The sequence below is a fragment of the Myxocyprinus asiaticus genome, chromosome 44 (assembly GCF_019703515.2).
Source record: "Myxocyprinus asiaticus isolate MX2 ecotype Aquarium Trade chromosome 44, UBuf_Myxa_2, whole genome shotgun sequence".
Lineage (NCBI taxonomy): Eukaryota > Metazoa > Chordata > Actinopteri > Cypriniformes > Catostomidae > Myxocyprinus > Myxocyprinus asiaticus.
This window is the reverse complement of record NC_059387.1, coordinates 25,347,097-25,361,720: the sequence shown is the minus strand read 5'-3', so window position 1 is coordinate 25,361,720 and position 14,624 is coordinate 25,347,097. Positions and strand designations below refer to the sequence as shown.

Sequence of the window (14,624 nt, the reverse complement as noted above, 5' to 3'; positions counted from 1 at the left end):
AAAAGTGACTATAGATCACTCCCATTATAAAGAATGAAGCTGAGCAAGTAATTATATCCAAACCGACTTGCAAATCAGGAACACACAAAAAATAAATCCTTAACTTGTACGCAGGTCACGCAGACAGCTTCACTGAATGGCTTCATTGAATATAACAGGGGCGATACAATATTCCCGATCTCTCCGCTGAGGAAATAATGATAAGCATCTAAACTATGATACAATTTCATCGCCTCGCTCACACAGACGCTCAGTATCAACAAGTCTGGTTAAGTCACTTCAGGTAAAAGTTTGATGTTCTTTGAGAAAATATGTTTACTCAGGGCCTTATTTAAAGGATCCGGTAATGATACCGGAAGTGCTCCCAGGTCGGTAGCGTTCTAATAGCGTTCCAGTCCTTTGTTATTGTTTACATACTAGAAATGGTATACTAAAACAATAGAAGTCAATGGAGAGTCCACACCATGATAGAAAAACAAATGTCTGTTTGCGTGTGTGTTTACTGTCCTGTCAACCATCTGATTCTGATGTCATTTGATTCCTCATTTTATGTTCTTTTAAAGCTCTGCAGCCTATCTTATGCTTGTATGGCTGATCCATGTGTGTGATTCAAAGATTAGAGTTATTGTTCAAAACTGGCATCATTGCATGCTAGCCATCTCCACGGCCACCTATAAATACTTCTCTTCTTAAACAACTCTTTTAGTCTTTGCATCTGGAGCTGATTCACACTGTATGTAAAGTGTTTGTCTGCATTAGAGGACCTCAGTGAAACTGTGTGATGCACTTTTGATGCCTGCAGCTCTTTCTCTCTGAGCTCTCTTATGCATTAAACATCAACACACTTGATCTATAATACCCACTGAATTTACATATGCCTGATCCATTACCCCAGCAGTCATACAAGTATTACAGGTGCATCTCAATAAATTAGAATGTCATGGAAAAGTTAATTTATTTCAGTAATTCAACTCAAATTGTGAAACTCGTGTATTAAATAAATTCAATGCACACAGACTGAAGTAGTTTAAGTCTTTGGTTCTTTTAATTGTGATGATTTTGGCTCACATTTAACAAAAACCCACCAACTCACTATCTCAAAAAATTAGAATATGGTGACATGCCAATCAGCTAATCAACTCAAAACACCTGCAAAGGTTTCCTGAGCCTTCAAAATGGTCTCTCAGTTTGGTTCACTAGGCTACACAATCATGGGGAAGACTGCTGATCTGACAGTTGTCCAGAAGACAATCATTGACACCCTTCACAAGGAGGGTAAGCCACAAACATTCATTGCCAAAGAAGCTGGCTGTTCACAGAGTGCTGTATCCAAGCATGTTAACAGAAAGTTGAGTGGAAGGAAAAAGTGTGGAAGAAAAAGATGCACAACCAACCGAGAGAACCGCAGCCTTATGAGGATTGTCAAGCAAAATTGATTCAAGAATTTGGGTGAACTTCACAAGGAATGGACTGAGGCTGGGGTCAAGGCATCAAGAGCCACCACACACAGACGTGTCAAGAAATTTGGCTACAGTTGTCGTATTCCTCTTGTTAAGCCACTCCTGAACCACAGACAATGTCAGAGGCGTCTTACCTGGGTTAAGGAGAAGAAGAACTGGACTGTTGCCCAGTGGTCCAAAGTCCTCTTTTCAGATGAGAGCAAGTTTTGTATTTCATTTGGAAACCAAGGTCCCAGAGTCTGGAGGAAGGGTGGAGAAGCTCATAGCCCAAGTTGCTTGAAGTCCAGTGTTAAGTTTCCACAGTCTGTAATGATTTGGGGTGCAATGTCATCTGCTGGTGTTTGTCCATTGTGTTTTTTGAAAACCAAAGTCACTGCACCCATTTACCAAGAAATGTTGGAGCACTTCATGCTTCCTTCTGCTGACCAGCTTTTTAAAGATGCTGATTTCATTTTCCAGCAGGATTTGGCACCTGCCCACACTGCCAAAAGCACCAAAAGTTGGTTCAATGACCATGGTGTTGGTGTGCTTGACTGGCCAGCAAACTCACCAGACCTGAACCCCATAGAGAATCTATGGGGTATTGTCAAGAGGAAAATGAGAATCAAGAGACCAAAAAATGCAGATGAGCTGAAGGCCACTGACAAAGAAACCTGGGCTTCCATACCACCTCAGCAGTGCCACAAACTGATCACCTCCATGCCACGCCGAATTGAGGCAGTAATTAAAGCAAAAAGAGCCCCTACCAAGTATTGAGTACATATACAGTAAATGAACATACTTTCCAGAAGGCCAACAATTCACTAAAAATGTTTTTTTATTGGTCTTATGATGTATTCTAATTTTTTGAGATAGTGAATTGGTGGGTTTTTGTTAAGTGTGAGCCAAAATCATCACAATTAAAAGAACCAAAGACTTAAACTACTTCAGTCTGTGTGCATTGAATTTATTTAATACACGAGTTTCACAATTTGAGTTGAATTACTGAAATGAATGAACTTTTCCATGACATTCTAATTTATTGAGATGCACCTGTATATCTATAATCCACTGGACTGTTTGCCAAGCCTAAAAATCTCCAAAGCCTAAGAGTTCTTCAAAGTTAAATCTAAAGTTTACCCAAAAAATTACAATTATGTCATTCATCATGTCATTCTGTAATTATTCACCCTGATAGCTGTCTCCGCATATTACGCTGGGATAGGAGAAAGTGTAAAGAAAAGTTAAGAAATATGAAAGTTATTGATAGATTATTCCTAGTTTTGATCCATCACAAGATCAATAATGTTCCAGCATTGTATGAACAACCTTCTTGGGTAATGATGTGACTGAACTAAACTAAAATCCCTCATTGTATTCTAGCCTGTGCGACATTGTGACTTAAAGTAGGTTTTAATTGGTAATGTTTAAATGAATTTCCTCATACTGAGTCAGGCTTACTGCCTCTCCTTTTCATAGTCCCTAAAGGTTAATCAAATTTACAGTATTAGATTGCATGGACCTGAATTAAATTAATTTGCAAAAGTATTTTGATTGAGAGTGAGACTCAGGGCAGAGCTCATGCTGCCCAAGTCTGACTTCTAGAGCATTAGGTGTGACAGGCTCAAACTGACTCACAACAAGATGCAACACTTGTTAGCATTGTTTTAGAGCAGGAAAGAGCTAAGTAGATGACCTCGAGAGAGCATGAGACAGACAGAGAAATGAAAACACAGCAGATAACCTTTACAGCCAAACAACTTTATGCCACTTTGACCTAGTACACACCTTAGAAATGAAAGAGTATAAGGACTGTTTCACACCACATGCCAAAACAGTGCATCAGAGAAGCAACAGCATAACAACTGCAGGATTGTGTAATACTTTCAAAATGACAGCATTCATGCTACATAACAGAGCTGCGTCATAAAGTTTCATAAAGAAAAATAAAGTTGTTTCTGGGTTACTATATAGGGCTCTATTTACGTGAAAACGCAAAGTGCAAGTGGGTGTGGGTGGGAGTGTTTGCGTGCACTGCACTATGCTGATAACTACCAAAAATCAGTGCATTCAAAAAATGCAAAACATAGCTTATGTCTTACATTTTAAAATGTGTAAAATGCCATTCGGGACTTCGATTAACACTTCTGAGTTGACACAGTGTTAAAAAACTAACAGTTTGAAAGAACTGATTTGCTGAAATGAATCAGCCTACCCTTTCCAACGTTATCTTTTTATCTTCCCTATGTTATGAGTCAGTATATCATGAACACTATTTCGTAGAGTTGGGGTACTCGAGCCACGAGTCCAATTTTAATGGACTTGGACTTGTCACGGACTCGGATGCATTTTCAATCGGACTTGACTCGGACTCAAGCCTTTGGGACTCTGGATTTTTTTTCCCGAGTCCATGGCATTTGATTTGTGATGCAATGAACAAAATAAATAAATGAAAATAATGAAACAGAAACAAATGGACACTCTGTCTGCAAGCAGTTGTAGCATCCCCTGATGTCGTAGATGTAGCCAGAGTTTGTTTCACCGTGTTGAGCAAACACACCTGCAGAGCAGCACACTCAGTCAATCAATACGCTTGAATGTTACTACGGAGACTGCCTTATAACATCGATTACCAAGGTGGCTGGCATGACGAACACATAAAGACAGGTTTATAGCCAATGTGCAAGAAACTACTAGGCAGTTTCACACGGCACGGGACTTGACAACTGGTAAAATCACACGCGCCGTTTGTGCAGCCAAGACGGTGCTCGCATCATGGTTTCATTAAGTCAAGTCACCCACATCATGTCTCTCACAGTTATTATTAAAAAATATTATTAATATTGGGCTATTAAGTCTTTTTAGGCATTATATATCCACACATGCGGGCATCTGTAGTCTCTTGTGGTCCATGCGGTGTTGTCAAATTAAACTGGTCCTTGATGAATTAACTGTAACTTTTTAAATAGTCGGGGAAAAAAGTTTTATTGCTAAAGCAGACTGCAACTCTGAAAAACAGATAAACAGCACCTATTTATTGTTTTTTATTATTTTAAAAGCATTGACGAGCTGCTTAAAATATGTTCTTTTACAGTTTTTCCACAATAAAATGCACAATTAAATATTAATTTATTTTGGGCAGCGAAATGTTTTGTTTATAATTTAATTATAGATTGGGTGACCAGACGTCCCGGTTTATTACACAGAACAGTCCCGGTTTTTGGTAGGGTCACTGATTTTTTTCTTCTTAAATTAAATCTCCTCATCGTCCTTCTCGCTATTGCCTCTGGTATCGTTTGCAGAGAAGAAAATACATTTTGTTGCGTCGCACGTTGATTTGACGATACATTCATTCTAGTCTTCAGCAAATCAGCTGAAATGTATCTGGTTACCATGGCAATGACATCATGCGCTTAGTGCTCTATGTCTTCCTGTCAGTCGTGAAACTTCTCAGTGAGTGCTAATCCCTTGACTCATTATTTTCCCAAACCAGTCGGCAGACAGAGACAAAAAAGAAATCTCAGTATATATTATTTCTTTAGATAGGGATCTTTTTAGATAAAGCTAAACTAAATTGAAAGGACAAATTGAAAGTGAAGTAGAAATAAAAAATAAATTAAAATTCGAAATAATAATAACTCCGGTTTTAATGACTAGCGCAGCTTTCATTTTCTTTAGTCTATGTTTGAATGGAGGGGAAAAAGCAACAAATAACTGAAATGTCAACAGAATGCAATAAGAAGTGTGTTGAAGGACAGTTTTGTCTTCATACACCTGAAGCATATGCTTTCATTCTGAAACCACTTTGAAGTTTGTTCAGCAGGAAAATAATCATACACTATAAAGGTGTTTTTGTTACATTTATATTGACAGTTGTGTTTTCTTAGTTGTGAAAGTTAAAATAAGCTTAAAATATTGAGTTTACAATTACGGTTACAATTTGAATTCAGATTCACAAACAGATTAATTCGGACTCGGCCTGTTATGGACTCAGTCTTGAGTCCGACTCTGCCCCCTTTTGGACTCGGATTCGACTCGGACTTGATTGTTTAAAGACACGGACTCGACCTAGGTGGACTCGAACCCAACACTACTATTTCGTGCACTAAGGGTGTTGATCCACTGAACACTGATGACTTAAAAACCTATGACACAATTACAAGTTCGCAAATCAAAGATCATTACAAACAAAATCACTTTTAAAGTAAAATGAGCCATGTAAATTTTACCATGATGCTCCCTGGTTGTTATGGTGAATTCTGGGAATGTTTAGGACGCAAACATTTCAGTGCACTGGAATGATGTTGCAATAAAAAAAGGCTCCAATTTGGCAATAAAGCAGGGGAATGATATTTCCAGGTGTGAGCTTCATTAACATAATCGCCAGGTGGAGGGAGACGTAGTGCACATTAGTGTCTGCCAGTGGGAGGCCATTAATTTCTTGCCATAAAATTATCCAACATGACAGAAAAAAATCTTTCTGTCACCAAGGCGGGCTCTTGTGCTCTCTTCAAGTTACCAATGAACTACTTCTTTTACATTTACTTTCACAAGGTAAAGTTACTCCATGAATCACATACTAAATCAGCTGTTGTAAACTCCTGTTGTTATATCTGCGAGCTCCACGTGACAGGAAATCAGAGAGAGTGACGGTTAGTCGGCATGTTTGTCATCCCTTCACCATTCTTAATCGGCAAGTGTGTCATACCTCTGACTGAAGAGTGCTAGATCTCAGCAAAACTGTCTGCATGCGTGACATCCTCGGCCAAAATCAAGTTGTTTTTTGTCTGCTAATGTGACTCTGGCTTATGCTGATAGTCAGGCACAAACATAAACCATCCTAATTCATCTATTCAACCTTCTTCAGAAAAGCAGAACACATTCTTATAGTCTTGCAGAGCCTAACTGAAGAAAATGGGAAAATCCTTTTAAATGCATGACCACATGTGGCTTACTATGAGTCCTGGTTCCTGAATCCTTCCAGCTAAGCCACTAATTATATGGGTTACAGTTGGGTCACATTGAGAAAGTCAGAAATCCTAATGAATGATTGGTGCAAGACATAAAGTGACATACCCAGAAGTTTAAAAACTGTTGTTAAATCATAAATGTAGGACAAACACTCTTGGTTTGTTGAAATGCTCAAGTTCAAAGTCTAAGCATACTCTGTCTAAACTCCCTGTTAAAGTTACTGCTCCAAAGTGAGACACTTTAATAAGTCATGAAGGTGTTTTTGTCTACAAAGTATGTGTTTTTTTTTACGGCCTACTGCAGATATGAGGACATCCTGCAAATTCTTGCAAAGTTTCATCATTTCTTAACTACATGATTCAAGAGCCAAATGTGTTCCAGTGATTTTAATAAACCTTTAATAATTAACTTACAAAAGCTCTTTAAACAAATGTTTTTGACTGAGTATGATGAATACATCCACAACTACTGCACAATTTCGTGTGAAACATGACACTAACTATAGTGGATTTTCCAAGATAAGTTAGAACATGGGCCCATCATATTTATGAATAAGCTTTACATTACTGTATGCATTATAACCTCTCTAGTACAGCATGAGATGACAGAGACATTTAGTGAACATTTTCAAGACCCCATGAAATCAAATTAGGCATTTTGTGGCTTTCAGTCCATGTTGCTTTGAGCTCATCTCTATGCTAGTCAATGTAAAAAAAAAATTAAAAAAAATAAAATAATAATAATAATAATATATTTTTGTATTTTTATTTTATTGAATATTGATGGAGAAATTTATGTGAAAAGAAATAATAATATAAGGTTGTTTCGATTAAAATTCTGTTTAAAAAAAAAAAAAAAAAAAAGGTGGTGAGGGAGCCTTTTACTCCACACTTGGGGTAAAATGCTCCCTCACTTGGGTTAAAAGGCCCCTAGGGGGTTTAAAGTTATATTTTGTAAATACAGGGACAATAGTTAAAGGGCACAATTTGTCAACTAATAAAAATAATTTTGAGACAGCAAGATGCTTTTTTGAGTAACAAATTAACTACTTCAGAAAAAGTCAACCATTTCCTGTTAATTTCAAACTCATTTGTCATTTCATTACATCTTAAGTATTCTATAAACAAAATAATCTCTATTATGATTGGATGAGTCAATGTGAGCCCACTTTGAATGTTTTTCATAACAAATCTATTCACCCCACTTAAGAAAAACAATGTGTAAATACTATCCTTTCACTTATTGGACAGTTATTGAAAAATGTTTGATTTAATGACCTTAAACAAAACTGAAAATGATAAATTAGTATTTTGTCTCAAAAGAAATGTGTTAATTTCAGGGATTTTCATTATCTACATAAAATTGCAATGATTAAAAAAAACACACACACACAAAAAAACAAAAAAACAATTAGATTAAATCACCCAAAAATAGCCTTTTAACTGGCTGAGCCTTTAATTAATTTAATTTTATTAATTATATGTATTTATCACACATTATACATTTTGCACATATACAGTGAAATTCTTTTTTTTCACATATCCCAGCTAAGTTGGGGTCAGAGTGCAGGGTCAGCCATGATATGGCGCCCCTGGTGCGGATAGGGTCAAGGGCCTTGCTCAAGGGCCCTGCTCAAGGGCCCAACAGTGGCATCTTGGCGGTGCTGGGGCTTGAACCCAGAGCCTTAACCGCTGAGCCACCACTGCCCCTCTGAAATAGTATAACATTAAGTAATGTTTAGCCCCATTGTATCCTAATTAAGTTTGCTTAACTTTTCATATAGAATGAACTTAACTATTTTAGTCAAGGTAACTAGATGCAAGTCGATTTAACTCAGATTTGCTATTTAAGTGTTGCTGTTTCAACTTACTAATTTTAATTTATTGAACTGACTAAAATTCAGGTCATACATTAACACAGCTTAAATAATAAAGATTATAACTGATTCCAGGTCAATCATCAAATAAACATATTTTTTAACCATAGAAATACATATATGCATGTACTGCAGTTGCACATACATAAGGAGAACTGAGATAGTGTTAATACGGTCCAACACGACCAAAGGGGACACAGATCACACTATAATGGTGGCATCACACGAAACAACTATTTGCAACAAAACAACATAATACTACAAAACAGCTAAAACATCTATTAATTCTTAATAACAACTATTTAAATGCCCCCATATGTCCCCTTTGACCAAAGAGACATAATTAAATAATTCAGGCACAAAGCATTGTGAGTATTCCCCATAGCCTCAATTTTGTACTCAATATTTTCAGTTACTAACACCTAAAATCTTAAGTCTATGGATTTTTAAGGAAAATAAGTTCAAAGGAACTGAGATATTTGAGTTATGTGACCAAAACATGACATTAAGTAATGTTTAATTAAGACAACTTGTTTTTTTTTCAGTAATGACAACATTAGGGTTTACAGTGTAGAGTAAAGTCCAATTTATACTTCTGCGTCAAACCTATGCCATAGGCTATGTGTAGCTACGGTGGTTGCGGAATAGCCTCCGCCGTAGCCTGATGTGCACATCTTCAAAAATTTAACTGGGCGTCACATCGATGCAGACCACAACATGGTCTGTAACAGTTGTGATTGGTCTGCTTTGTCACCAGAGATCATCCCCCAGGATAAGATAAAAGATATCCGGGGCAGCTTCACATTTTCTCCAAGATTATTTAAAGATCTATGACCGTATGTTTAAAAGTGGTGTACAGTACCAGTAAATATTCATATTTCAAAAGTTATGAAAATGGAACACAATGGTCAGCAAATTAAAAAGCACCTGTTCAGAGTTGGTTATACTGCCAATGTACATTGACCACTACATGAAGCCTACACCATAGGTTCAATGCAGAAGTATAATTCGGCCTTTAGATTGTTAACACCACCTAAAAATACCTAATTACGAATCATGTTCATGGTTGTGCCGTAAAATTAAGGTTGTAGGCTTTATTATTTATAAAAGAGCCCTTTGATTTGTCCCACCCCTGCTTCCTGTTTCAATAGGAAATATGTAAACACAGGAAAGAAAACTGTACTCATCAAGCGATTTCATGTGATCTTTAAATCTTGAATGGCGCAACCTCTTGCAGACTAAAGAAACCAGTGATTACTCACACTCCAAAACACATAACTCTTTCTTCTTTAAAAGAATCACTTTTTTCCTTTTTTTCTGATATAAAAAGCTTATGGTTTTTATTGTTGTATATTGACAATTTCCCTCTGGTACTGTCGACCGAAATGTATTACAGCTACGTGATCCAAAATAACTCTCTTCTGGAATCTTTTATGAAGATTTTTAGATACTATAGACCATTTCAAGGACTGTTCGTTGGTGACGTGGGGCAGTGGTAGCTCAGCGGTTAAGGCTCTGGGTTACTGATCAGAAGGTCGGGGGTTCAAGCCCCAGCACCGCCAAGATGCCACTGTTGGGCCCTTGAGCAAGGCCCTTGACCCTATCTGCTCCAGGGGTGCCGTATCATGGCTGACCCTGCACTCTGACCCCAGCATAGCTGGGATATGTGAAAAAGAAGAATTTCACTGTATATGTGCAAATGTATAATGTGTGATAAATAAAGATAATTATTATTATAATTATTATGACGTGAAGTGACGACACTGTTCCGTGAACATTTCCTGCTTGTCAAAACAGAGACTATTTAGCAGAAACAGGCCACTTCTATTAAAATTAATGGAAGAAATTGGAATGCACAATGGCAGCCAACGGTCAGCGAAAAAAATACAGCTTCATAACTGCTGCCTTTAAACACCTAGCATGCCTCTCCTCGGGAGGCCGGTCTCTACTTGCTGGCGTCTTCACGGGTCCAGGAACGGAGTGGTTTGGTGCAAGTTAGATGCGTCGCCAGACCCGCACCCCTGGGGCGAGTTAGATGCGATGCCGGGGATTAGAGCACGCATCGCGGCTGGGCTGCTCGAGTGAATCCGGCGCCACACATGCTTCGGACCAGAAACATTTTACTGCTTATTTGAAATATGTTCTTTTATCGTAATCTTGACCAACTGTTTTGGAGATTTTGGTCTTTCCCCATTCAAGAAGATAGGAGCTGCACTGTCATGATGCTTGTTTACATAGAAAATAGCAGCACAAACTGCCCAAGACCATTACAAAAACGGCCGCCAAGTGGATTGACTTACCTTGAAAGAGACTTTGTTGAAAGGATCCGGAAATACGTTTAGACCGTTCTAATTCATTTATTTTTGTTTACATTCTTGAAATGGTCTATAAAATTGGTTCCTCGACACTGTTCCCACTGGCAATAAAAGAACATCTGTCATAGTAGAGTGGAACCTGTGGTAGATGCTTCACTATATGAGGAATTCTTTGTAATACACACAAACTTTGACTATTTCCCCTCTGCCAAAAGGGCAATGAATGAGCATGATACAGCAGGCATGATAGTAATAAGACCAGAGTATAGTGTAAGGCTATGGTAAGTGCAAATATGGGCTTAATTGAAGGAATAGTTCACCCATAAATAAGAATTATGTCATAATTTTCTCACTCTCACATTGTTATAAACCCATATGACTTTTATTTCTTCTGTGAAAAACAAAAGGAGAGGTTAGGCAGTATGTTAGTCTCAGTCACCATCTTGTTTTCCATACAATGAAAATGAATGGCGACTGAGGCTGGCATTCTGCTAAACATCTCCTTTTGTGTTCCATGAATTGGGTTTGGAAACAACAGGAGAGTGAATAAATGACAGAATGTTCTTTTTTTGGGTGAACTTTTCCTTGAATTTGTATGAGAATTCACACTTTTTACTAGCCAGTTCAAGTAGGACACAGATAGAATGTTGAGGGATAGCATAAGAATTCTGAAATCTTGGATGGGTCATGTATACTAGTTTGAAAATGTTATAAATTTTTTGGCTTGGCCTTCTAAGAAGATTCCATCACTAAATCCCCAAAAACATTACTAAATATTTCTTAGATTTATGTCTTGGGAAGTGTTTTATGAGAAATCGCAGATTTAAAGTCACAAAGTGTTTACTCTAAACATTAATGTTGATAGGCAAATGGAAGCGTTCTGATTTTTCCAACCTTTATAATTTTGTGCAGAGCTTGGTTCATTTGCCATCAATTGATTTTTAAATCATATCAGTCCTGATATTTGTGCTATTGATGTGTGTTTACAAGTAGTTTGTACACACAGCTGGTTGTAGGTTTAAACTGAGCAAACCATTTTCTAACAAACACTCAGATAGTTTAACACACTGATGGCATTATTCACTAAAGAATGTAAGCGTTGGTATGTGATGTGTGGTGTGCTCCAAACCTTGATCATGCTGATTAAATTTTTAACACGTATGTGTGTTGATCTAAATGCTTTGATGATCCTTGGCAAAAGATCAGAGAGACATATGCGCTTGTGACTGTCTCACACTGGTGTCTTGTCAAAGCCGACCCCCTTGTTTATGAGCTCATTGAACAGAATGGCTCTAAAGAGGATAGTACATCTGTTTCATCAGTGTGAATCTTATGTCATTTCCAAAAGGAAGTGGCTTTTAGTTTGTTGTTTAGGTAAATCAAAACTGGTGCTCCTTCAGTACAAAATACTTTAGTGCTATGCCCTTTGATAGGCTAATCTTTAATCCTTCACTCAAAAATGAAAATTCCCTCATCATTTACATTTTTGACAATACCCCAGACACTCCAAAAAGAAAATTCTATCATTTACACACACTCATGACATCCTTACTGTATATGACTTTCTTTCTTTTGCAGAAAACAATTTTTTTAGAAGAATATCTCAGCTCTGTAGGTCCAAAACTAATGTTTAAAGGTCCAAAAATCACATAAAGGCAGCATAAAAGACTCCAGTGGTTTAATCCATGTCTTCAGAAGTGATATGATAAGCGTGGATAAGAAACAGATCAGTATTTAAGTCCTTTTTTTTCCAATAAATCTCCACTTTACCTTTCGTTTTCACCTTTTTTTTTCTTTTGTATTTTGGCGACTTCATTCTTCATGCATATTGCCACCTATTGGGCAGGAAGGAGAATTTACAGTAAAAGAGGACTCAATATTGACCTGTTTCTCACCCACACCTATCATTTTGTTTCAGAAGAAATTGATTAAACCACTGGAAATGTATGGATTACTTTTATGCTGCCTTTATGTCCATTTTGGAGTTTCACATTTCTGGCCACCATTCACTTGCATTGAATGTACCAACAGAGCTGAGATAAAAAACATTTTTTGGTTGAACTATCCCTTTAATACAAGGCGAACAGCTTATACTTGTTTTTCACACATCACAGGTTACTGTGCAGTTCAGCATGACTATCTCATTTCAAAGTTATATAGTATACTTCAAAAATGTTGCCTGTCATTTTGTTTTGCAGATGAAATTTAATTTAGACTCACATTATCTATAAATACAAAACCCCACACAACAGCTACTCTTATTTTTGGACTTATATACTAAAAATTGCTTTGGCTACAGCTGCCCTATTATAGACCACATATCCCTTGAGCGTTAAAAGAGGCCTTCTGTTTAAAAATCAAACATACCAACAAACAAAATCTTCCATAAATATCTATCTAAAGAATCACATATTGTGATATGAAGCTGAAACTATTTAAAATCCTTTATTTTGCAGAAACTACACCGCACGGTATGTGGTGTTCAGAACTAATTAGTAGATCTGTAAACGAATCCAAACAGTGAAACTTACCTTTACGATAGATAAAGTGCTATAAACACAAATGCATTGTTACGTCATTAATACAATAATATGCAAAAGCTCGTTCCGCCGCATCCTCGTGAAACAATGTACAACTGTGTAGCAAAAGCTGTGAAGAGAAACATAACGGACAGCTGGAGGAGGAGAGCAGGAAACCTCAGTGGGAAATGAAATTCAGCCTTTAACTCTTCATGATCTCTGAGGCAGCAACGGAGGGGGGGAAAATATGCAAACGTGTCCACATATTGATACGATCAGCTTTATCTTCTACTGTCATAAATGTGTCATTAAATTAGAGTGTGACTGAAGCACGCGTCATGCAGACGCTATTATTTTATCATCTCAGTTTCATAAATGTTTTAAATCTCACATCAATAGACTATTGGCTTCCAAATGCATTGTCTTTCATCAAACCTATTGTACTCACCCATTTATGAACTTGTTTACGCGGCGTGTTGGTCTAGGAGGTTGATATTTTCGATGTTGAGAAAAAGATAGAAATCCGCTACTTTAAAGAGATGCAACCCCCTGGGACTCAGTCCTGGTCGGAAATACTGCAAATAATCACTCAGAAAGGAGGAGGAACGTGGCTTTTAAGCATATTTCGTACAGAATATTCGGCCACTCGTTAAAAAGTGCAAAAAGGGCAGGGGCAACCATGCAGAGGTGGGAAAAGATGATGTGGATGTTGCCCCGGCTGTAAGGCGCAGCTTCTCTGTTACAGTTTTGTCTCCGTCGATTTAGGAACTACAGTTTTGCCTACCGTCACTGCGCTCAGTGGCGCTCTTAAACCGAAAGTTCTCGCGAGAACTGGATGGATCTGCTGTAGTCTTCGGGATTTTCTATTTAATTAGCCTGTAAACCGCTAAATTAGCCAAGGGTTAATTATTCCCCCCCAAAAATAATATGTCATTGTAAGGACATAACTGGCTTAAGGCTGTGGTCCACTCAATACTGGTCATTATAGAGCTTAAAGGAACAGTTCACCCAAAAATGTAAATTATCTCATCATTTACTCACCCAGATTTTTAGAAGAATATCTCAGCTCTGTTGGTCCATTCAATGCAAATGAACAGTGGCCAGAACTTTGAAGCTCAAAAAAGCACATAAAGGCAGTATAAAAGTAATCAATTAGACTCCAGTGGTTAATTCAATGTCTGCAGAAGTGATATAATAGGTGTGGGTGAGGAACATATCAATATTTAAGTCCATTTTCACTATAAATGTCCACTTTCACTTTCACATTCTTCTTCTTTTGTTTTTGGTGATTCACATTCTTCATGCATATTGCCCCCTACTGGGCAGGGATAAGAATTTCTAGCAAAAAAAGGACTTAAATATTCATCTGTTTCTCCCCCACTCCTATCATATCACTTCTAAAGATATGGATTAAAACACTGGAGTCCTATGGATTAATTTTATGGTGGCTATATGTGCGTCAAAATTTTGGCACCCATTTACTTGCATTGTATGGACCTACAGA

The 14,624-nt window shown here is 37.5% G+C and overlaps 1 protein-coding gene across 7 annotated transcripts in view; it reads right to left on the bottom strand.

Annotated features, from left to right (window-relative positions):
- Window positions 1–13,883, bottom strand: part of LOC127434149 (SH3 domain-containing kinase-binding protein 1-like) — a 69,883-nt gene extending 56,000 nt beyond the window's left edge. For all 7 annotated transcript variants that reach the window (XR_007895994.1, XR_007895993.1, XR_007895989.1 and 4 more), the window contains exon 1: window positions 13,569–13,883. Coding sequence is in view for 1 of the 7 variants with exons in the window: in XM_051686682.1 (XP_051542642.1) it covers window positions 13,569–13,572 (4 nt within the window). In the remaining 6 variants the exon portion in view is untranslated. The remainder of the gene's footprint in view (window positions 1–13,568) is intronic.
- Between the last annotated feature and the right edge of the window lie 741 nt (window positions 13,884–14,624).